Below are 24248 nucleotides of genomic sequence, written 5' to 3'. Positions count from 1 at the left end.
AGGTTATTTTTGATTAAATCGGTGCTTTTGTAACAACAGAGGGCAGTGAAGATGGGGGGAGTTGGAGGCTGTGTGCTTCGTTGGCTTTGATTCGTTTCATTTGTGTTTGTTTAATCCAAACAAAGAAAATCAAAGTCAGACTTACACACACTCTACCTTAGCGTGAGACGGTCGTACCTGAGCAAGGATCCCCAAGTCACACAGCAGCCAGTGTGGGTAAAATGAGGATGTCTCTGACTCACAGTGCGACCCCAAAGCAATTTCAGAAAAGCAGGCTCTCACTTTGCTCTCCTCCAGAGAGTGGAGGAGGCCTGGGTTTAACCTGATCCATGTGAAACAGCTGTTTGTGGGGGGATATCCCACCCCCGCTCAACTCCAGCGACCCCGAGTGACTGGAAGTTATTGCTTGCCTGACTTTCACCAACTGGAAATATCCCCCCGACTGTAACCCCACGGCCACAACCGCGAACTCCTCCCAGACCGTCAATAAAGTCATTACAGTGAGTGTTACTTCAGCCACTGAAACACCAGGGGATAGCTTTGATCTGACCAATGAGCCTAATTTACGGATGAGTGAAGCGCGCAGAGTTTTTGAAATCAACCAAGACAGCTTTGCAGATTCTGACTTTTTAATTAACATTTTATTACTATGCTTTGAAACAATGTCAGATTTCCATATAACATTTATTTGTATGTTGTAATGTTTTTCTTACACCGCGTGTAATTTTTATAGAAACCTTATTCATTGTATGAATGTGTAATCATGTATCTTTGATAAATAAAATATTTCATCTTTTATTTGTTTACTTTGTGGTTATTAAATAAAGATTAGTCACATATCGCATTGATAAACACAGATGGCAGATGGAAAAAGCAAACACAGTGTTGTGCTGCTAAACTTTGAGGTTCTAAGACACCAACGTTCAAATAAGAAAAGATCAAGAGGAGATGAGCAGCCCTGAGTCTGCATGTAAAACATGAAAACTCCAAAGCAGCCAACCCAGGTGGCCTTGCATGGAATGGGAAGGAACAGACTCAACACAGTCGTTATCAGGGAGTTTTTGTTCGGCTCCAGCCTTGAGCCCACAGCTGGCGCCGAAAGGGTAGCCGGATTATGATGGTAACATCTTAGATCTATTTCCAGGGGCGAGAATGTTGTATGTTAGATTTTGTTTTAAATCAGATGATTATGGGGTAAATTGCAGTACTGAAGGCAGAACATACATATAATACTGAGTGCAGAAAGAGATGGTTTCACTTCACAGGTGTGCCTGTCAGGGTTCATTTGTAGCCTTCTTAATGAGGTTGGGACCATCAGTTGTGTTGTGCAGCAGTCAGGTTGGTACACAGCTGACAGCCCTATTTGACAACTGTTAGAATTCATATTATGGCAAGAACCAATCAGCTAAGTAAAGAGAAACAACAGCCCATCATTACTTCAAGAACTGAAGGTCAGTCAGTCTGGAAAACTTTGATTGTGTCCCCGAGTGCAGTCGCAAGAACCAAACGCTATGATGAAACTGTCTCACATGAGGACCGCCCCAGGAAAGGAAGACCCAGAGTCCCCTCTGCTGCTGAGGACACATTCATCCGAGTCACCAGCCTCAGAAATCACAAGTTAACAGCAGCTCAGATTAGAGCCCAGATACATGCCACACAGAGCTCCAGTAGCAGACACATCTCTACATGTTCAGAGGAGACTGTGTGAATCAGGCCTTTATGGTCAAATAGCTGCTAAGAAACCACGACTAAGGAAAAGCAACAAGCAGCAGAGATTTGTTTGGGCCAAGAAACACGAGGAGTGGACATTAGAGCAGTGGGAATCTGTGCTTTGGTCTGAGGGGTCCAAATCTGAGATGTTTGGTTCCACCCATGACACAGAAAAGATTAACTGATAGTGTCTACATGCATGGAGGAGGAAGTGTGATGGTGTGGGGGTTGCTTTGCGGGGACACTGTTGGAGATTTATTCAAAATTGAAGCCACACTGAACCATCATGGCTACCAGCATCCTGCAGCAACATCCCATCATTGATTTTTCAACAGCACAATGACCCCAAACACACCTCCAGGCTGTGTCACGGCTGTTTGACCAACAAGGAGAGTGATGGAGTGCTGTTGGAAAACCATTTCAGGTGATGACCTCACGAAGCTCATCGAGAGAATGCCAAGAATGTAAAGCAGTAATTAAAACAAAGGGCAGCTATTTCGAACCATCTGAGATCTAAAACATGAAGGAAGGATTAATGAGGGATTAATCTCCATCTCATATGTTTCCTCCGTCAGGTTAGGGATAGGAATTAATAAGGATTTGGCGATTCCGATTCCATTACCAACATCACTTATCAATTCAATTTCCTGTTGATTATCTTAGCACTTCTCACTGGGTTCTCGTTGGCTGCACTTTGAGAGTGGCCACCATTGTTAAACAGCATACCAAAGACATTACATTCATGCAGATGAATTGCATGTTCTGGGTCAAATGTTTGTACATGTTGGAGGTTACTTAAAAACGTCATTAGTACCGATTTTTCTACCTCTAATAACCTCTAGCTGGACTTTAATGAATGCAATAACACTTTTTAACGTCAATTAAATTAACCACTAACTAACAAAGAACTCGTATACCAGTATTCGCAAATATATCGGATGTCAACACCACATTAGATATACCTCTGTCTAAACTCTTCATTTGGGTTCTAATGTTAGGTTTATGATTACTTTGGATAATGTGATTGGCACTGATGTTTAACATTTCCTTTCTTTCTTTTCATGGTCAAGTTATAGTGAGAGCTTTAATTTAACAAACTGAGTTTACCCATAGTCTATGTAAGAAACTTATATACAACCACCGTTTCAGGCTACGTGCAGATACTCATGTCTGCGGAACAGCAGGATCCCCATGTGCACAGTTCTCTCCTGCCCACTGTGGAAGTAGGCGTTTGCTTGCGATTTTAACAAGTGGGCTACTGTGTTATAAAAGAGCCTGGATGGCAAATCTTTACACAGATGCCAAACTGCTGTTTTACTACTGTTATTCTTCTACTGTAACTGCTGTATAGACAAATACACGGTTTGTGTGCACACACTGAGAAACTGCGAGGAGGAGAGAGAAAAGGCAAAGTAGGGAAAAACAAGGCGAGTTAGAGAAGGCTGAGCTGGCAGATCCAACACAGCCGTAGTTGACGTTCGCTAACGGGACCAGTCCGGTTCAAAAACAGGGACGTTAACCTGGCAAAAATGAGATTTTCATCTTTGCTGTTATTTTCAGCTATTGTTGTCTGCGCGCTTTCCGCTCTGGTAAACTCCGAAGTAGAGGGAATTCCTGAAGGTAAGTCTGGAATGCTGGCAGAGATAACGCTGTGTCCGCACCCCACGGTGTTGGTGGTGCAGTTTGTAGCAAATGTGTACCGAGACGAGTTGGGCCAGTTAAGCTCGACACAGGGAGACTTAGTTCATTTGATAACTGGCTGAAAAAAGCTGTGTTGCAACCACGCGTGTCACAGAAATGTGTGAGAAAGAGTTGAAGCCGAACTACAGACAAAACAAGACGATGGCGACAAATTATCTGACTGCATCTTTATGAAAAGCCCGGATCCTTGGATCAGTGTTAGTCTGTTAGAAAAACCGAAATTTCCCCACTTTGTCTCGTAGTGCTTGATGCATGTCGAAAAGTTGTTTTTCAGTTTTCCAAAATAAAAATCACTGTTAATAAAACATGAACGGAGTTTATTAACGTTTCGTCAGCGCTTTCCAATTCAAAGCAAACTGTAGTCGCTCCGGGCTGAGGAGGGCTGCCATGCCGCTGACGTGGACGATGCTCCTCTGAACTGCTGTAATCATTGCCTCTAACACATTCACGTTAGCCTGTGGGAAGCCTATATTATTAATAGTTGCAGGGGATGCGGACTTGATTCTGTGATACACCCACAAAGAATAAAAATCTAAGTTTAGAGACTTTTTTTCAGGCTTAATTCATAGCGACATTAACCCTGAGCAGTTCACTGTTACATCGTAACCATAACCATCTTAAAGCCTTTATCACAGCCTGTGCAAGAAACGTATTTGCTCCTCTGTAGAAATGTAACTACATGTCGACATAATCGCACAAGTATAGCTCTGCATTAAAGCTCTGTGTTTAAGTGCAAATATGCGAGCATCAAAATGCCATCATATTACTAATACAGCGCCTCTTCTTTCTGCTAGGTTATTGTACACTATAGTTCACAGTCATACACGCGTTACATAAATACTCTTTATGGTGGTACTGTAAAGTTTTGTCACGCTTAAGTCATTCTGAATTCCTCTGTCATGCTCTGGTTTCCAGACAAACTTCTAGTTGTGACTGTTGCGACCAAAGAGACTGATGGCTACAGGCGTTTTCTGAGGACAGCGAAACACTTTAACTATACTGTCAAGGTAAGAACTTCTGGGGCAAAGTTTTCGAAAAAGTTTATTTCATGCTCTGTAGACGTGAGGGCTCACAGTCTCTTTAAAACAAGTCCCTGCTGTGTGCTTTAAGGAGTTTTATCCAAACACAAAAATTGGTCCTTTTCAGTGGATTTCAGTCATACTAATATGTGTTGATAATATAAAGCAGAAAATAAGGAAAGACATAACCTTAATGGCTGTATTTTTAAAGGATGATACATTAAAAGCTTTAAACTAAAAGATGAGGTGTATGTTTTTAAGGTTCTGGGCCGAGATCAGAAATGGAAGGGAGGTGACTACATGTCAGCCCCAGGAGGAGGCCAGAAAGTACGACTTCTTAAAGAAGGTCTGAAGGAGATGAAGGATGATGGCCAAATAATCCTTTTTATTGACAGGTAGAGTGTCTATCTGGGTACCTATGCCACTATAATACTGTGTTAGTTATTCAGCCACTGGTTCAATTTCATTTCATGTTACATGAATCTGCCTTGTTCTGCCTTTTGTCAGCACACGAAATATAGTAATGTGTAGTATGTAATTTTACAGCTTGACGACAAATTAAGGAAGAACTGTATTAGTAGGTGAGAAACATACTCTGTTTGGATGCTTTTCAGCACTGTGGTGCTCTGCAGGCTGCAGTTAACATCCAGTCATTCTGTGTGGCATTGTGTGTGTAAACTCTAAGCAGGTTGATTCTGATGTATCAAAACGATAAGAAGAAAAGAGCTCAGTGGCTGTGACATGACGGTTCACTTTGTGTTTCGGTAGGAACAGTGACTAGAAACACATCTGCATTTAGACATATTGGAAGAACATCAGTCCACATGGTTAGAACAACAGCAAACATTTGATGAGCGTGATATTCGGCATTGATACGTAAGGAAAACATAGAAGCACTAAATATTAGTGCATGATGTAATCAGGCTGTAAGTATGAATAGTCAACAGTTAAAGTGATTGATATTGAACAGCTGCACTGCATTTGACTCTCTTTGTAAAGATGAATGCACATTTGTGACTTCATCATTTGAATAGTTGTGTACAACATGAGTATAGAAGTAAAATTAACAGTAACAGTATTTTGTCTAAGTCCGCCATTGTAGAAATCCATTTCACCGAAACAATAACGTGGCGCACGGTGTGATGTCAAAAAAGGCGCACACCTTTGACGCTGCGTTTTCTCCGTTTTCCTCGTTCACACATAAACGCAAAAATGGAGTTTTCAAAAATTTCCACCCTGGCAGTAGTTTTTAAAAATCTCAGTTTTCAGTGATCGAAAACGCCGTTTACGTGTGGACGAAAGGTGCACCTTTCGTCCACACGTAAACGGCGTAAACACGTAAAAAAATCACACTTACAATTATTTCTATTGTGCGCTGCAGTAGATGTGTTTTAGCAGACCTGCAGCTCTTTGTGGTTTTACAGAACTGAATTCAGCCAGATGTAAGCAGATGTTTCACGAGATATCTTGGCTGATTGTCTCCCTCTACACTGACAGCACAATGTTTATGCTGGACAGTCTGAAGCTGCTGTGAAGGTGGACTTCAGTGAATGAATCTAAGCATCATCACATAAAGTTCATATTATGTAACTCGACACTGACCATGAACACCACAGCTGCTGTGCACCCGTCCAGTGCAGTGCTTTACCTAGAATCCATTGTATGACTCTAAGCTAACCTGTTTATCCTGCACTAAGGAGCAGATTCAGTAACACAAAGGTCAAAGGCTACACCTCAGTTTGTCTTGCAGGAAGCCTAAAAAATAAGAAAAAAAACAAAAGGTCACGTATACAGAAGCCAGTATCTGATGTAAAAATGAGGACTTACATGTAAACCTAAAATTTCCAGTATATTAAATACCACTGAGCAGTCTTTACCTTTAAATATAACCTCTCTTCTCTTCCACATTTTATACCAAACTAGGCCAACTGACTCAACATGTCCAGGTCAAAATAATGCAAATATCGAGTACAGGTGTATAAGAATTGCCTCGGTATAAATTTAATAGCTACTTATTTAAAATATATTAGCAGTTCTTAACTGTTTCTGCTGTTTCTCTAGTCTTTTAAGGTAGCGTGCTTTGAATTGAGTAACAAGCTCCACTTATAGCAGTTTATTTGCTGTGTTACGATGTTATGAGTCAGTATACTAAATTCATAAGATATTACTGTTTCAGTGTTTATGCATATTTAATTTAAATGACATGTTTTTGAAGCACATTTGATGCACTTTAGCTGTACATGGCAGCTAAAGGAAAAGTCCTGACATTTTGTAAAGTTGTAAAATTCTTTATGGTGAAGCATGTAATTATAGTGAAATCAAGAAAGTGTGTGTTGTTTTTGTTGCAGTTCCTTTTCTGGTAGTAAACATAGTCACAGGCAAATTAACTCTGGCTGGTATCATATAATAACAACGCCTTCATTTGTTTTAACTGTGTCACTGGCTTCACACAGTGCTGAGCTGCACTGTGTACTAACGTTTTCTGTTTTCACTCCCTTAATGACTTAGCTACGATGTGGTTTTTGCCTCGGGTCCCAAAGAGCTGCTCAAGAAGTTCCAGCAGACCAAGCACAGGGTTGTGTTCTCCTCTGAGACCCTCATCTGGCCAGACAGACATCTGGAGGACAAATATCCCCATGTCAGGGAGGGCAACAGGTTCCTGGGCTCAGGGGGTATGTTTATCAGTCTTGTTGTTTCTTGTACTGCTGAGAAAAGTAATATTGCTGTGTAATTTCTGTCTGTTTGTTTTTACATAACATGAAGTATTTATTCTGAGAAAAAACAATATTTTTATGTCATATTTTTTTTATTAGAGACACCTGCGTCACAGTGTAGCCATGTGTGGAGGGTCACATAATTTTAGGATGCAGGACACAGCACACAAAGGATTTTTCAAAAAGGGAGCTCTTTAATAGCTAATCCAAAGTGAATCATTGTTCAAGGGAAAAATCCAAAAACAAGAAATTAGAAAACAACAAAACACAGCAAAGTTACAAAGAACAGTGCATACAATGCCAGAGTGGACAAAGCAACTACAGTTCACACTGTACAGTACTGCTGTATGTAGCCACACTGAGGGCTGATGAAATACTGGAGGCCAGCTCGGCAATGAGATAAATCGAAACATAATAAACACAGGTGAAAACAATCAGGGCAGTCACATAGCAGGGACAGGAGACATCACAGAACAGCCTTCACAGTAAAACAGGCACATTTATAGCATCCTGAATACCAACTCCCACTACCTCTCACTACAGAACAAGGAAACACAAAAAGACCAACGCACAGACACAGAATTGAGACAGTTTCAACAGATTTTCTAATATGTGTTCATATGGGATGGGAATCTATTGGAATTTAGCAATTCCAATTCCATTGTTGATGTCACTTGTCCATTCAGTTCCTAACCAATTATCTTATTGATTCTCTACATAATAGCTCTCTAACCTCGAGTACTAGAAGTTAAACTCAGCAGAAAGTATTTATTAATGAAAATCAACCCAGAGACTGAAGTAGCTCACTAAGATACGTAAACAGATCCAAATCCAAATGCAGTGCAGCACTGCACTTAATGTTGTTTTAGTACTTTATTAATCAGTACTTTCTTAATGTTGTTTCAGCATTTGCATACTTAGTCAACTGGTGCCATGTAAGCAATTATAAAAATGTAAATTATAAAAAATAAAAAATTTTCAGATGGTATTAAATGTTAAGCTGTTGCTGTATCTCTCACATCCAGCAGGAAAACCTGGAAGGTAAATGAACTGGTTCCTATGTAGTGCTTTACTACTCAACCTCAGCACTCAAAGCTCTTTATACAACATGCGTCATTCACCCAATCATAGAAACACTACTCCCCACCTGTGTAAATAAGCAGGTTAAAAGGGTCACTCACCTTCTGGGCTTAAGAAGTACCAGAAAAAAAAATCGTTAAAATGTGAGGCTCACAGGTTGCTGATAGATGAGATAGGGCAGATGGTTTTATAGCAGGTCGTTAGTCAGCACTGCACTGGTGACATAAACCTGGTAGAGCTCATTAGACATGCTCCTCGAAACACACGCCTTAACTTTCCCTCACTGTGTCTACATGAAGGTCATGAACAAATGTATACTTCTAATATATGTGATCATTTCCTGTCTCATTTCTCTTGTCTCCTCACAGGTTTCATTGGCTATCTTCCCAACATCAAAGAGCTCGTTGCTAATTGGACAGGAGACGACGGTGACAGTGATCAGCTGTTTTTCACCAAGGTTTACACTGATCAATCAAAAAGAGTAAGACTTGTTCCACTGCTGTAACTTTATGAAATTCCACTATTTTTTCATGAATGCCTCTACAGCACTGTAATTACATGAAGTGATGTTTATAACATCTCCTGCTAACTGAAATTCAGCACTTTCTGTCCACATGGTTCAAATTACAGGTCTTTTAGCTCATTGGACATTTTCCTGGTTCGTGTTAGGCTTTTAATTTGAAACATGTACCAGAGGCTTTTGATGGTAATGATGAACAATACACAAAACAATAGTGCTGAAAATACATCGTTTTCATATTGAATGCAGCATAATTCAGGGCAGTACAATTCTGATGTTAGCTATCATGTGAAAGCAGGTAAATATACGCTGCTCGGTGTTAAATGTCAACACTTCACCGAGTTCTTTTGATTCCTCAGAGGCATCCGATGGAAGACAACACACTGCTCAGTAGACAATTTAGCACTTTATTTCTCTTTCACATTACTTCTAGAAGGGAGATGCGTCCTGCATGACACATTGCCGTGGATCTCCAAATGGCGGTGTGCCCCTAACGGTTTTATTACAGAAGCTCTCTATCTCTACTCTAAACAACAGTGTCTCAGTAACTTTCCACTAGAGATGGTCCCCTCTTATCTACATTTTCCCAAGCAAGCGTGAGTGAGTCTGCAGCTTTCTACTCCCCAAGGACACATGGTCTCATGCCTTTATTTTCAGGGCTGTGTCCACTTAATACTACACTACATAACTTTATAACACTTATTAATAAAAAAGCATAGCATTATTGAGGCACTGAAAAATTATTTATTCCCAACATCGGCCTGAAGAAGCAGCCACAGTTTGTTTGTTCCTGTAGAAGTTTTCATCTTATTGGATACATGTAACATAATAGATCAAAAGAATATATTTCTATTTTTCAGAAATCTATAAATATCACCCTGGACAACAAATGCAGACTCTTTCAGAACCTTCATGGAGCACTTGGTGAGTGCATTGAATTTTGTTTTCTTTGACCAGCAGGCCAAGGTTGTTGATAACACATGTAACACTGCCCAGCATCTTCTCCTGCTCTTGTTTACCATGCACATTATAACGAAAAATGATAAACAACAGACAATAAATCAGAAAAATCAGAAATCAGAGACACTTTACTTATCCCAAAGGGGCATTTAAGATACAACAGAGCAGCATGACATTGAAGATAAGGACGGGGCATAAACAGGCAATAAAAATGAGAGCATTGGGTTCACGTCGAAGTGATGGAAACAAGTCTGAAAATCACAAAAATGAGGAAAAAGAAAAGAATACAAAATATACTGAGTAGATGGCGAAAAGCAACAACGAAAAGAGCATTGAAGTTAGAAAACAGTAACAGAGTAACAACTTTAACAACCTTTTAAGGAACTTATTGAATTTTAGCATTTTCACTTTGACCTACGGATACATAGATGAGGTGATATTTTTGGATAATAACTTAAAATTCATACACTGATGATGAAGTGGTGATTGTTTTAATACCCCAAAGGTGAAGGGTATAATTATGGTTTGCCAAAGTAATTTTTGTGGCATTACTTCCTTTGCTGAAATGAACAATCATTGGCTACCTTAGCAAGGTGCATAAAAAACAAAACGATGTCAGCAGATGGTGACTAAACTATACACTTCATTTAGATGCTCCATTTATTTCCTCTGTTGACAGGTCTGTAGTCACATTGTAAAGTCTCAAGGGGAGTGCTCCATTTACTTTTATTGCATCACCAAAATGTACAAAGATCATTGTAAGAATGAGAGAGTTAAAGTGTCTTTACAGGAATAACAATCATACTGTTTACAGAACAGTTGTCTAGTTGGTGGCAGGTAGTTTTTTGTGTGTAACTGAACAAGTCTAGTAGGGAACACATGTCACAAGGTTTGGCAGGCAAGGCAATATAAGGAAGTCCCTCTCTGGTATTGTGTGGGATCAATTCAAGTTTATTTATACAGCACCAAATAACAACAACAGTCGCTCTCAAGGCGCTTTATAGTGTAAGGTAGAGACTACAATAATACATACAGAGAAAAAACCCAATAATAATATGACCCACTATGAGCAAGCACTGGTCCAGCCCTAACTATATGCTTTAGCAAAAAGGAAAGTTTGAAGCCTAATCTTGAAAGTAGAGATAGTGTCTGTCTCCTGAATCCAAACTGGAAGCTGGTTCCACAGAAGAGGGGCCTGAAAACTGAAGGCTCTGCCTCCCATTCTACTTTTGGGGCGATCGTGGCTCAAGAGTTGGGAGTTCGCCTTGTAATCGGAAGGTTGCCGGTTCGAGCCCCGGCTTGGACAGTCTTGGTCGTTGTGTCCTTGGGCAAGACACTTCACCCGTTGCCTACTGGTGGTGGTCAGAGGGCCCGGTGGCGCCAGTGTCCGGCAGCCTCTCCTCTGTCAGTGCGCCCCAGGGTGGCTGTGGCTACAATGTAGCTTGCCATCACCAGTGTGTGAATGTGTGCGTGAATGGGTGGATGACTGGATATGTAAAGCGCTTTGGGGTCCTTAGGGACTAGTAAAGCGTTATATAAATACAGGCCATTTACCATTTTAAATACTCTAGGAACAACAAATAAGCCTGGAGTGTGAGAACGAAGTGCTCTAATAGGGTGATATGACCTTGTAGTGACAAGGTCATTAAGATAAGATGGGGCCTGATTATTTAAGACCTTGTATGTGAGGAGCAGGATTTTGAATTCTGGATTTAACAGGAAGCCAATACAGGAGAAATATGCTCTCTCTTTCTAGTCCCTGTCAGGACTCTTGCTGCAGCATTTTGGATTAACTGAAGGCTTTTCAGGGAGTTTTTAGGACTTCCTGATAATAATGAATTACAGTAGTCCAGCCTGGAAGTAATAAATGCATGAACTAGTTTTTCAGCGTCACTCTGAGACAGGATATTTCTAATTTTAGAGATGTTGCGCAAATGGAAGAAAGCAGTCCTACATATTTATTTAATATGTGCATTGAAGGACATGTCCTGGTCAAAAATGACTCCAAGGTTCCTCACAGCGTTACTGGAGGCCAAGGTAATGCCATCCAGAGTAAGAATCTGGTTAGATACCATATTTCTAAGATTTTCCCCAGAGGTATAGTCGTTTTGGGGGGTTGGGCTATTATCAGCAACCATTTTTGCTAATAGCTAAGTGTTAAGGTATGGAGTCCGTTTCTTTCACTGTTTGCAGAAAGCTCAGGTATATGATGTCTATAGCTGGATATCTATATTTTACTTGGTTCAAGCAGATTGTAATGTTGGTCTGGTGAGGAAGGTCCCGCGGGCATTTGGCATGGAGGTTAGCCGGACAAGTCGGAGCCTAGGCACCAGCCCATTACAATGGGAAGGTCTCTCTAAAACACATGAGCGGAGAGCAGCATGCTCGACTGTAATGGCTGCACTCACACTAGGAGACTCTCCAACTACTACAATAATGGGAAGACACCCCATAACGGTGTTATGCCATAATAATGGTTGTTACAAGATGTAGGCCTTGAAAAGCTCTCACTGGAGCTCCAGTGGTTGCAATGCTCCTATATTGGTCCCCACGTCTACTTCTGTGACTCCAGTTCTTGCATATTTTCATTGTCGAGGAGTGGTTCTTATTGCTTTTTTGCTCAACTGTAGAGGACAATCGGCAGTACCTTCATCGTTTCTTTGTAGATGAGGGTGCATCCCACCATTCTAGGATAAGTATGGTGCCATGGTGAGGACACCTTCTGTTGGTCTTTTGAGGAGTTATCTTGATGAGGTGTCACTATGAGAAGGCTACATAACCTTTATCCAGGTGTGGATAAGTTGAGTAGCACAGGTTAGAGCAGAACAAAAAATGTTATCCATGACACGCAGGTCATCTTTTCTGTATGAAGTATAAAATGACTTGGTTACATTGGTCTGACAGTAACAACGTGTGAGTGTGTTTTTTGATAAAAGTTGACGTCACTGACATCAACATTGCAGTCCATTTTAGGGCTATTTCTGGGCAGTATTTAGCCAGTTTTTATCCTAACTAGTTCTATATTGCAGATGATATGGACACATTGGACAGTGGGGTTTCTGGTCAATTCACAGTTTGGTCATTACCTGCCAGTGAAATTGTACAGGCCATCCTCTCTCTGGCATTTCACAGAGCATCAGAACTGATGCTCTGTGAAATGCCATCTCTGTTGCATCTTTCTGGAACAGCGATAAAGTCGACTTTTCTACAAGGCCACACTTCTGCTAGCTTCAGAAGATATCTACACATATGTGTCACACTTTGACATGTGAATGAATAGACCCCACAGTTACCAGCTGATATTGAGTGTGGGTAAAAATGTTGCCAGTTGATTTGGTAGATTTTTACACCAGGTATCCTCCCTGACACAATCTTTTAGGGATTTATGTTTCCTCATGCACCCAAGCCAGGGATCTTCTGCTTGATACTCAAATACCTTAATCACTACACTATGGAGCCACTTGCCCTGAAAGACAAAAATAGTCCACAGTAATCATATTTCCCTGTATGGCATTTGCTTATTATAAATAACATGACATCCAGACAACAGGGGGTAAGTGTGGGTGAACTGTGGGGCAAACCCATACTTATCCCAGTCTTTTGGTTGCCCACAGTCAACTGTGATAGGGGCCCCGTGAAGTAAAACTACTCCTAAACTATTAAAGGGCAAAACTGCTATGGGCCCTTTTTCTTTGCCACACAGCCAGAGCTGCCCACTGTGGGCTCACCGGGCATGTTTGCTGGGATTATATCTCGGTCTAGTCTAGATTTAAATTGAATTACTGATATAACACCTTTTCTATTTTCATGAGACACAGGATATTGAGGGATCATTGGAAAGTCTGTATTTTTCTTTAATAGTATCTGTACAGGCTCAGCAGATCTGATCAGATGTAGGAAGAGTGGAAACTATTGTGTCATAAAGCTCCTCTGTGAACTGACTCTGATCTAACAGTGTGACAAGTGTGTTGTCCTGGCTGGTTTCAGTAAGTTTGCCGTTCTAAGTATATCATATAACAATGTCTCTGTCACCCTCGGAGGATGGTATGTGTGTGTTCCTCAAGCTAAGGTACTCTCAGGTACTGAGCAGTATCTTAGCTGTTCCTAACACTGTGCTCTCCCATGGCTAGAGACCTTGGATGTTGTAACTGGAATCTGCTGGAGCCACTCTTCCAGTTTCGTGTTTAGAAGCTAAGGGGGGAATTCCAGTGTGGTACTGTGTGGATGAGTTCTTGAAAACACGTTCAAATCTTTAAGGTGTTTATATCATACCTAGAAAATTAAATATCTATGAGGCTTTTAATCATTTCCTCTCATTCATAGTCAGCTGTACCATAAATGCTGTCTCTGTATATATTCTCCACCAAATATTATAAATTCTTATTTATATTGATGAGCCAAAGAGAGGTTTAGAGTAAGTGGGGTTGGTTTACACCCAACTAATATATAGGACAATATATAGATCTCTCCAAAACTAAGATTTTTACAAATTTGTTATAAAAATGCTATTAATATTATATTTGTCAAAGGATACTGATATGAACTTGTCACGGTTTGCGGGGCAAGCCGTGTGGATTTGTAGTAAGGACCCAAAAGGCGGCAGCTCTGGTGCAGGTGAGTGTTTATTTACAGCAGTGGGTACAAACAGCAACGGGGTGTGAACATGAAACCGAAACCTAAACTGGGTAAACTAACAACACAAACCAGGAATGACGGTGCAGGGAGATCCGGGGAAATACACATGAAGAGAGGCAGGGAGACCGAGGGGAAACAACACAGACGAACCAGCGATTACTAAGACAGAAAATACAACTTAAATACACTCAGAACACAGGGAGATTACACACAGGTGAGAGACACAGCTGGGAGAGATTAACATGACGAGACCAGGGAGGCAAACTGAAAACACTCACATAAGACGCAGACCTTCACAATAAAACAGGAACACACGGGGGGGAACAGGGTAAATACCAATTAGAGCACAGAACCAAAATCGCGAAGAGAAAACACAAAACGCTGGGTCAAAAGGACCCAGGATCATGACAGAACTCAAAGCGTTTGCAGCTTCATAGTCCAGCTATATATTTGATTAATTCCATGCTGCTGTAACTTCAGCTCTGAAGACAAACAGCAGACGACCTGACAGGAATGAAAGAAAACACACAGACTAAATGCACACAGGAGGCGATCAGGGCAAGTGGAAACACCCGGGGAAACAGCTGACTAGAATGAACATAATGACGCCACGTAGGAAGTGAAACTAAACACAATGAACATGGGACACCAGACCTCTTCAAAATAAAACAGGGAGCATAATGAGACGCAGACATGACACAAGCTTGGCAACATAGGACATGCAGACATGAAAGACATGACAGACTAAGACACGGATTTACCATGGTGGACTGACGAGGAACGCGAACACCATAAAAACTTACAGAGGATGAAAAAGGGACTGGAGATGAGACATGGATATAACTAAACACGATGACCGGGGGAAAGCACACGTGACAGAAGGAATGGGTCACAGGGGGAAAAACACGTAAACAAGAAGAGGAAACGGGAGACAACACATGAAGGGCGAGGGAGACAGGGGGTGATAAACAAAGAACTAACATGGCGACCTCGTCAAAATACAGGGAGTGCAGAATTATTAGGCAAGTTTTATTATTGAACAACAACCATGTTCTCAATGAACCCAAAAAACTCATTAATATCAAAGCTGAATGTTTTTGGAAGTCGTTTTTAGTTTGTTTTTAGTTTTAGCTATTTTAGGGGGATATCTGTGTGTGCAGGTGACTATTACTGTGCATAATTATTAGGCAACTTAACAAAAAACAAATATATACCCATTTCAATTATTTATTTTTACCAGTGAAACCAATATAACATCTCCACATTCACAAATATACATTTCTGACATTCAAAAACAAAACAAAAACAAATCAGCGACCAATATAGCCACCTTTCTTTGCAAGGACACTCAAAAGCCTGCCATCCATGGATTCTGTCAGTGTTTTGATCTGTTCACCATCAACATTGCGTGCAGCAGCAACCACAGCCTCCCAGACACTGTTCAGAGAGGTGTACTGTTTTCCCTCCTTGTAAATCTCACATTTGATGATGGACCACAGGTTCTCAATGGGGTTCAGATCAGGTGAACAAGGTGGCCATGTCATTAGTTTTTCTTCTTTTATACCCTTTCTTGCCAGCCACGCTGTGGAGTACGTGGACGCGTGTGATGGAGCATTGTCCTGCATGGAAATCATGTTTTTCTTGAAGGATGCAGACTTCTTCCTGTACCACTGCTTGAAGAAGGTGTCTTCCAGAAACTGGTAGTAGGACTGGGAGTTGAGCTTGACTCCACCCTCAACCCGAAAAGGCCCCACAAGCTCATCTTTGATGATACCAGCCCAAACCAGTACTCCACCTCCACCTTGCTGGCGTCTGAGTCGGACTGGAGCTCTCTGCCCTTTACCAATCCAGCCACGGGCCCATCCATCTGGCCCATCAAGACTCACTCTCATTTCATCAGTCCATAAAACCTTAGAAAAACCAGTCTTGAGATATTTCTTGGCCCAGTCTTGACGTTTCAGCTTGTGTGTCTTGTTCAGTGGTGGTCGTCTTTCAGCCTTTCTTACCTTGGCCATGTCTCTGAGTATTGCACACCTTGTGCTTTTGGGCACTCCAGTGATGTTGCAGCTCTGAAATATGGCCAAACTGGTGGCAAGTGGCATCTTGGCAGCTGCATGCTTGACTTTTCTCAGTTCATGGGCAGTTATTTTGCGCCTTGGTTTTTCCACATGCTTCTTGCGACCCTGTTGACTATTTTGAATGAAACGCTTGATTGTTCGATGATCACGCTTCAGAAGCTTTGCAATTTTGAGACTGCTGCATCCCTCTGCAAGATATCTCACTATTTTTGACTTTTCTGAGCCTGTCAAGTCCTTCTTTTGACCCATTTTGCCAAAGGAAAGGACGTTGCCTAATAATTATGCACACCTGATATAGGGTGTTGATGTCATTAGACCACACCCCTTCTCATTACAGAGATGCACATCACCTAAAATGCTTAATTGGTAGTAGGCTTTCGAGCCTATACAGCTTGGAGTAAGACAACATGCATGAAGACGATGATGTGGACAAAATACTCATTTACCTAATAATTCTGCACTCCCTGTAGAAGGATCTTTAGATAACTAAATGAGACTAAAACATAAACAATGAATATCAACATACAAGGAAACACAAAACACTGGGTCACATGACCTAGGACCATGACATACTGTCAGCAGTAACAGTATTGTGTATGCTTTGTGGTAGCTAGGTCTTACAGTAGTTAACTTGTTCTTCTGTCTATCTGATCTATTTATCTTCAGTGTTCTCTTGAAACATTTAAAATGTAAATGTGTAGTTTTGATATTTCAAATCTTAAAAACAAGTCTGATAGTTGTTTTACATCTGTTTATGTTTCCAGATGATGTGGTGCTGAAGTTTGAAGATAGTCAAGTACGACTCAGAAATGTGTTGTATGATACTCTGCCTGTCATCGTCCACGGAAACGGACCAACAAAGGTACCAACTTATCTGTTCCATGTTATTAAGCTGTAGTCACATCGCACAGTTTTTAATGGAAACAATAAAACCTGCTCGAAAAGTTTGAGTTTGTATTCTCTCAGCAGTTTTCTCAGCTGAAAACTGAAGGCTCTGCCTCCCATTCTACTTTTAAATACTCTAGGAACAACAAGTAAGCCTGCAGTGTGAGAGCGAAGTACTCTAATATGGTGATATAGCAACAAACTATTTCTCCGGGCTAAATGATGATCTTCTAAATTTGTGACACGCCATTTCCTCTCCAGCTTACGAGTCATCTGCTTTAGGCTACGTGTTTGAGAATTATACCACAGAGTCAGGTACTTCTGATTTGAGACCTTAGTTTTCACCGGAGCTCCAGTATCCAGAGTCGTACGTAGTGAGGAGGTAAAATTATTAACAAGATAATCAACCTCTGTTGGAGTAGCGTTCAGGTAGCTGCTCTGCTCTGTGTTGGTACAGGGCATTGAAGATGATAACAGTGGGTGGATTATATTCTTAAACTTAGTTACAGCACTTTCAGAAAGACATCTACTGTGATAAAGTCTACTCCCCACTGCTGTGTAATCAATTATTGTAAATGTTATCAGGAAATGATCAGACAGGAGAGGGTTTTCAGGAAACACTGTTAAATGTTCAGTTTCTATGCCATATGTTAACACAAGATCTAAAGTGTGATTAATGTGGTGGGTGGGTTCTTTTACATTTTGACAGAAGCCAACTGAGTCTAATAACAGATTAAATGCCATGTTGAGTCTGACATGTTTAGTACCTGCCTATAAGGCCCGGGTGGACGATGAATAACAACAAATAAAACTGTTTTTTTAGTTTGCCTTCTTGGGTGGACTGGGTTAAGTATCAGGCTTTCAAATGAACTGAAACTGTTGGTGTGTTGGTTGATTAATAAGTTGGGTTGGACGATTGTTGCCATCCCCACCTCAGCCTGTGCTTCACTGATTCTGATACATAATATGTATGTAGGGGTCGTTCCAGTAATCTAATGATAATCTACCTATATGTCTGAGATTCTGAAAATCTGTTTCATCTTTTAGTACGACTAAGAGATTACCAGTGTTAGACTATTAGATATGAGATTGATATAAAATGAACTACAAGAGCACACGACTGTTTTCCAGCTCCAGATCAACTACCTGGGAAACTACATCCCCAACACATGGACATTTGAGTCTGGGTGCACAGTGTGTCATGAGGATCTACGGTCACTCACAGCTCTTCAGGTCTGTTTACATTTCCTGACAAACTGTATCCATATTATTTCCCAAAGCTACCTTTGATGCCTGATAAAAATGGCATAAAGCCTCATCCTGGTAGAACATGACACTTATTTTTTGTTTAATGTGTGTGTTTCTAACAGGAAAATGAATACCCTCTGGTAGTGATTGGCATCTTCATTCAGCAGCCCACTCCATTTGTTACAGTGTTCTTCGAACGGCTGCTGAAGCTCCAGCATCCCAAGAACAAGATCAAACTCTTCATTTTTAACAAGGTAACTACATTTTCCTGACACTCAGCAAAAATATGTCTGATGTAGTCTGACACAAATTAGCATCACACCAGAATACCTCACTAAGATGTAAATACACTGGCTAAATGAAATACTGTGGAGTTTATTTCATAAAGCTGCTACTTCTATATATATATGTACACACACACACACACACACACACACACACACACACACACACACACACACACACACACACACACACACACACACACACACACACACCAGGTGCTAGTATAAAGTAAAGAAGGATCATTATGTGCTTCACAGCTACTCCAGCAGTCTGTGAATAGAAACTTGCTCTGTGGGACTGTAGTTTTATTATCAGACAAAGCCTTTCAGGTTATTTTACAGAGAAACCCAAAAGTAATGTAACGCGTAGTGTAACAAATTACCTTCTCCTTGGAGTTATTAAGTAATGTACTGTAATGCAGCGGTCTCCAACCTTTTTTGCGCCACGGACCGGTTTATGCCCGACAATATTTTCATAGACCGGCCTTTAAGGTGTCGTGGATAAATACAACAAAATAAAACTAGTACCGGTACCGAAAAAAAAGAACATTTATTCATAACACACGTGACGAAGAAAGGAAAAACCTCAACAAACACCCACAAACATTTGACCGCATAGCGTGCAAGTATGTGCATGAATGTAATGCTGTTGATGTGTTGCTTAGGGACGGTGGTGACTCTCAAAGCAGAGCCAGTGACAGTCGATAAGTGATATCGATAATGGAATCAGAATGGTTACAGTATCTACTCTTATCACAGCTGCATGACCTTCTTACTTTGACGTTTTTGAGGACTTCTCTTCACATGAAGGTTTATAAGGACATTTTCAGTCCTTCTAAAAATTATTAACCTGCTGGATTTAACGTAACTTAGTAGGTAATGAACAGATTGATTTAGGCAATTTTAACAGAAGATGGGTTCATGATTTTCTCTTTGACAAAGTCCATGAAACTAGGAGAATAGTTTGTTAGACTGCTGTGTGTGGAACCCAGCAGTGCGTTTAGCCACAGAGAGTTGGAGGGAATCAAGTACTTGTGATTTGTACACAGTGTCCTCAATGTCCAGGCAGCAGTTATCCTTTGGCGCCTCCCCACCTTTGTCATATGGGTTAACCTTTATGCCCTCCTCAGACATTTCTGTACATTCTTTTCAACTTTTTTTTTGATTTGGCAAACATTTAGGTGGTGTTATAGCCTGTGACATTTTTGCAGGAAATCTTTTGTCACATCTTTGAAATCGAGTGTCTTTTACTCTTACATGTAATGAATACGCTGTTGATGCATTTTCACACTCTTTAGACACCTCAAGCAGTTCTGCAGAGCCTCGCTGGCTTCCTGCTTCCACCTCCTTGCAGACTTGGTGGCAACAGGAAGCAGCAGGAACATACTGAGGTGCTAACTGGACAAGAGTGTGGTCTGATCCACTGAGTGGGAGGAGGTTTATTGTCCCGTGTTTTGCAGTCCACATATTACTGCAAAGTGGGCAGACTGGAGTCCAGAGTGGTGTGATTAAACCAGTGATGGTGATTAAAGCCTCTGCGTGTTTATGCAGTAGGTCAGCAACAGTCGTGTGTATGATGTCAAATGCTGCTGTACCATTGGCTAATGAAGATCATTTGGTCCTCTGCTTTCTGATTGGCTGACCTGCTCCCTCCACCCCCAACCACCATGCTCCTCACCACCGCCTACAAGCTCGAGTTTTACCACACATCACAGTCAAAGTGCAGATTGTGGATTTGTGACTTGAGAGGATGCAGTCAAGCACTTTTATTCAGATTTGTGATTATAAGAAGTAAACAAATAAATAAATATGACAAAAATTTGAATTACAAGTTTGCAGTTCTAGTATATTTGTGAAAACATCAATCTATGCATTTTTTCTGTAACCGTAAATTTAAAACACAAGCGTGTAAAAAACGTACAGGTTTCTACACATTCTCACTTTTTATTCTACATTTTGCAACATATTTATCTTCACAGCAGTCTTCCTGCTCTGCATTTCTTTGTGTTTTCCTTTTCCCTCCAGGAAGCTCATCATCAGCGTCAGGTCCGATCTTTCCTAAAGGATTATGGAAGCCTGTATGAGAATGTCACAGTCATCGAACCTGAAGAAGAGATGGATGGAGCTGCCTCTAGGAACCTAGGCCTGTGAGTACTGTCCAACCAGAACGTGACACATCTTCATTTTAAAATGTTTATCAACTGAGTTGTAGAAGATGATGTGTACTCTTCATTATACAGTATTAAGGTCAATAACAGATTGCTCTTTAAATTCTATTATAATATATGTGCTAATCTATCAGTGTGTTTTCTTCTTCAGCGATCTGTGCCGGAGGGACCAGGACTGTGACTATTTCTTCAGTTTGGACATTGAAGTGGTCTTAAAGAACAAGGATACACTCAAAATTCTGATTGAACAAAACCTGTAAGGAAATGTTTTTATACTGAGTCATTCACTGATGTGCTGGCAGTAGTCACAGTCACATTTAACTTCTTTAGCTCTAGTGTATTTATGTGAGTTGAGTATATGTCTAGATGAAGAAATGTAACACATAGCACTTCTTGAATGGCCTCCTGCAGTCCTATTGTAGCACCAATGATAACTCGAGCTGGTCGGCTGTGGAGCAACTTTTGGGGAGCCCTCAGTGGAGACGGCTACTACGCCAGGTCTGAGGACTATGTGGACATTGTACAAGGACGGAGAGTGTAAGTTGCTTATTTGCTCCCTAAAACCTTTGTCAGCATTTAGAATTTTTTTTGCATTCCTCATTTTTGACCATAAAAGGCTGAGGGGGTGTTGTCATCACCTGTGGGTGGTACAGATACCCAAATCTGTGCCTGCAATAACTAGTGTGTCTAGGTGTATCTAGGAAAACTCTCAGACAAGTTTGAATCCTGGTGACCTAAAGGTCAAGGTCAGAGGTCAAGTTTCCAGAAAATCCTGTGAATACAATAACTCAAGAAGGAATTGGGATTTTCAAACTGGTGCTATATGTTCATCTTTTAAAAATCGAATGAGTTTGATTCTCAGCAACCTTAGCCCCAATGTTCACAAGTGTGTGTGAGCACAGGAGCTGGATGAGAATTTAAAATAGATCGAGAGTTTAGGAGAGGTGAGAGGCAGACCTGTCTTGATAAAGATAAAGCGATGGTAGAAGTTGTCAAATGGCAGGAACTGCTGTGGCTGTTTGTAAGTACAACCCACCTGGACCTTGGCTAGATCCACCTTCACTTGATCCTTCAGAATAATAAAGCTCTGGGATGAAAGTGTGTCATCATGGAGTTCACGCTCTGTGATAGCGCAGTTCAGCAGGAACCGGAGAACAGCAACAAAAACCTCAAAACATCAATGTCTTTGAGAATAAAGCAGAAATTTCAAGATTGATGTCTAAATGCAATTTTGAGAAAAAAGGTGAAATGTGGAAATATGGAGATGTTGTATCTATAAAATGCTTTGACTGACAGCATCTGACAGCGATTGTGCTCCCTCTGCTCGACCGTAAATTCAGCTTTCTTTGGCTCTTGTCACCTGTCTGGAGATAGGAGGGATGTCTGATCTGCTGATAATTAATAACTGCAACAACATCAAGAATAAATGAGTATGTTCCTGTAGGATTTCTTATGCTAGAACCATTACTTCAGTTCAAGAGTGAGGCTTCAGGTGAGAAGGGAGAGGATGAGATGGGGATGAGGATGGGAGAAGTGGTGGAGAAGGCAGATGAGAAAGATTAGAAAGAAAAAACTAGAAAGACATAATAAAAATATAACTGTAAGATTTTTAAATGGTCAAATATTATTTGAAACAGATACTGGTGAGTTTAAAAATTGAAATAACTTATAACAAATTCTATGTATACGATGAAGGAGAGGTATAAAAAGATTCTCCTTCTGTCCTTGATGATTGACAGCTGAGTGTAAGCAAGGTGGGCAGTGATCATGTTTATGTAAGAAATGTAGGCGTGATTGGACGTGATCGCCACAGGTTATCACGTCCAACATGGTGGACAGCTCTACAGTGATGTGTGCATTAGTGTATCGTGTTCTTTGCCTCATTCCCCTGAGACGCTACGTTCTCTTTTTTTGTTCGTTTCACGTGTCACGTTCAACATACATCACCAACTAACAGTCAGCTTGCATCAGTGATGACATTATGTTCAACTCGCCACAAAAAAAAGCACAGCAGGCCTGAAAAAAGTGCCTGTAGGGTGGGCTTGTTAAATAATGACCAACAGAAATTTGTAGCAGCTAAGACTTCATTGGAACATTTGTTGGTCCATCAATTATCTGTTGTTTTTAGGGGCGTCTGGAATGTGCCATATGTGTCCAATGTGTACCTGGTGAAAGGCAGCCTCCTCCGTAGAGAGCTGAAAGACTACGAGCTGTTCAGCTCCTCGGACCCTGACATGGCTTTCTGCCACAACATACGCAACAAGGTCAGTAAGAGAAACAGGAAACTGTTTTTTTTAACCTAAAGAAAAGTTCAAAACTGTCCACAGTAGTGACTGACCTGTTGTTTTTGCTCTCAGGGAATCTTCATGTATGTAACCAACATGCACACATTTGGCCGCATCCTGTCTACAGAAAATTACCAGACCGGTCATCTACACAATGATCTGTGGCAGATCTTTGAAAATCCAGTGGTGAGATGGAAACATTACTAGCTGCTGTAGTGTTTGTGGCAGGCAGAATGGTTATTGCAGTGGCAGAAATGAAGTTGGTGGAATTAAGCTGCTACTGTATGTACGATATAAAAGCTGTTTTAATTTTATAGTGATGTATAAATGTTAGCTACAAAATCAAAACATTCATATAAGTACACAGCATCTCACCACTCAGACACTATGTGTTATATAGGCTCAGTAAAGGATCCCTGTGTTTATATAAAATCAGAATCACAAATATAAAATGAGACAAAATGGAAAAACAAAGCAAAGGAATAAAACAGTGTAACATATGAAGAGTGTTTAAATAATTAATGTAGTTTGTGTGAATGTATAGACAGTGGGTTTTTAGGTTGGGTTTAAAGAAACACCGCTTGCTATTTTTTACTAGGACACCAAATGATGATATATATCTGCGAGAGAACGTCCACAGTTCCTCCTCGAGGAAACCTTTGATAAACCTAATCTAAAATATGTCGGACTGGCTTAAAATTTCAGGGGAATAGTTGCCATATCTCAATTTCACCAGTGTATTTTTGCCATGCCACCAAACATGCTAACGTTTCAGTTTTATGACCGTCATCAGAGCATGACAACATGCAGGTCATATCATGTATGTACTGCAATATGGCAGGTTTAAAAAGTCACATGGTAATCCACATCCTGGTCTCATCGGTTTTCCTAATCATTAGATGGATGACAGATGAACACTTCATTGATCCCAAAGGGAAACTGCTGTGTTACAGTTACAGTA

The 24248-nt window shown here is 40.7% G+C and overlaps 1 protein-coding gene across 1 annotated transcript in view; it reads left to right on the top strand.

The window, feature by feature from the left end:
• The first annotated feature begins 2916 nt into the window (after nucleotides 1-2916).
• Nucleotides 2917-24248, top strand: part of plod1a (procollagen-lysine, 2-oxoglutarate 5-dioxygenase 1a) — a 28502-nt gene continuing 7170 nt past the window's right edge. Inside the window, exons 1-14 of the mRNA XM_085392780.1 lie at nucleotides 2917-3330; nucleotides 4327-4418; nucleotides 4692-4825; nucleotides 6939-7102; nucleotides 8593-8705; nucleotides 9605-9668; nucleotides 17182-17279; nucleotides 18434-18535; nucleotides 18673-18804; nucleotides 20860-20981; nucleotides 21154-21258; nucleotides 21414-21539; nucleotides 23131-23266; nucleotides 23360-23473. Of these exons, the coding sequence (XP_085248906.1) occupies nucleotides 3240-3330; nucleotides 4327-4418; nucleotides 4692-4825; nucleotides 6939-7102; nucleotides 8593-8705; nucleotides 9605-9668; nucleotides 17182-17279; nucleotides 18434-18535; nucleotides 18673-18804; nucleotides 20860-20981; nucleotides 21154-21258; nucleotides 21414-21539; nucleotides 23131-23266; nucleotides 23360-23473 (1593 nt within the window). The 5' untranslated portion in view covers nucleotides 2917-3239. The remainder of the gene's footprint in view (nucleotides 3331-4326; nucleotides 4419-4691; nucleotides 4826-6938; nucleotides 7103-8592; nucleotides 8706-9604; nucleotides 9669-17181; nucleotides 17280-18433; nucleotides 18536-18672; nucleotides 18805-20859; nucleotides 20982-21153; nucleotides 21259-21413; nucleotides 21540-23130; nucleotides 23267-23359; nucleotides 23474-24248) is intronic.

Source organism: Rhamphochromis longiceps, linkage group LG20 (assembly GCF_057381845.1).
Source record: "Rhamphochromis longiceps isolate RC_006_pf linkage group LG20, R_longiceps_female_GT1.1, whole genome shotgun sequence".
Taxonomy (NCBI): Eukaryota; Metazoa; Chordata; class Actinopteri; order Cichliformes; family Cichlidae; genus Rhamphochromis; species Rhamphochromis longiceps.
Note: the sequence above shows the minus strand (reverse complement) of the source record. Positions and strands in the feature narration are given on the sequence as shown.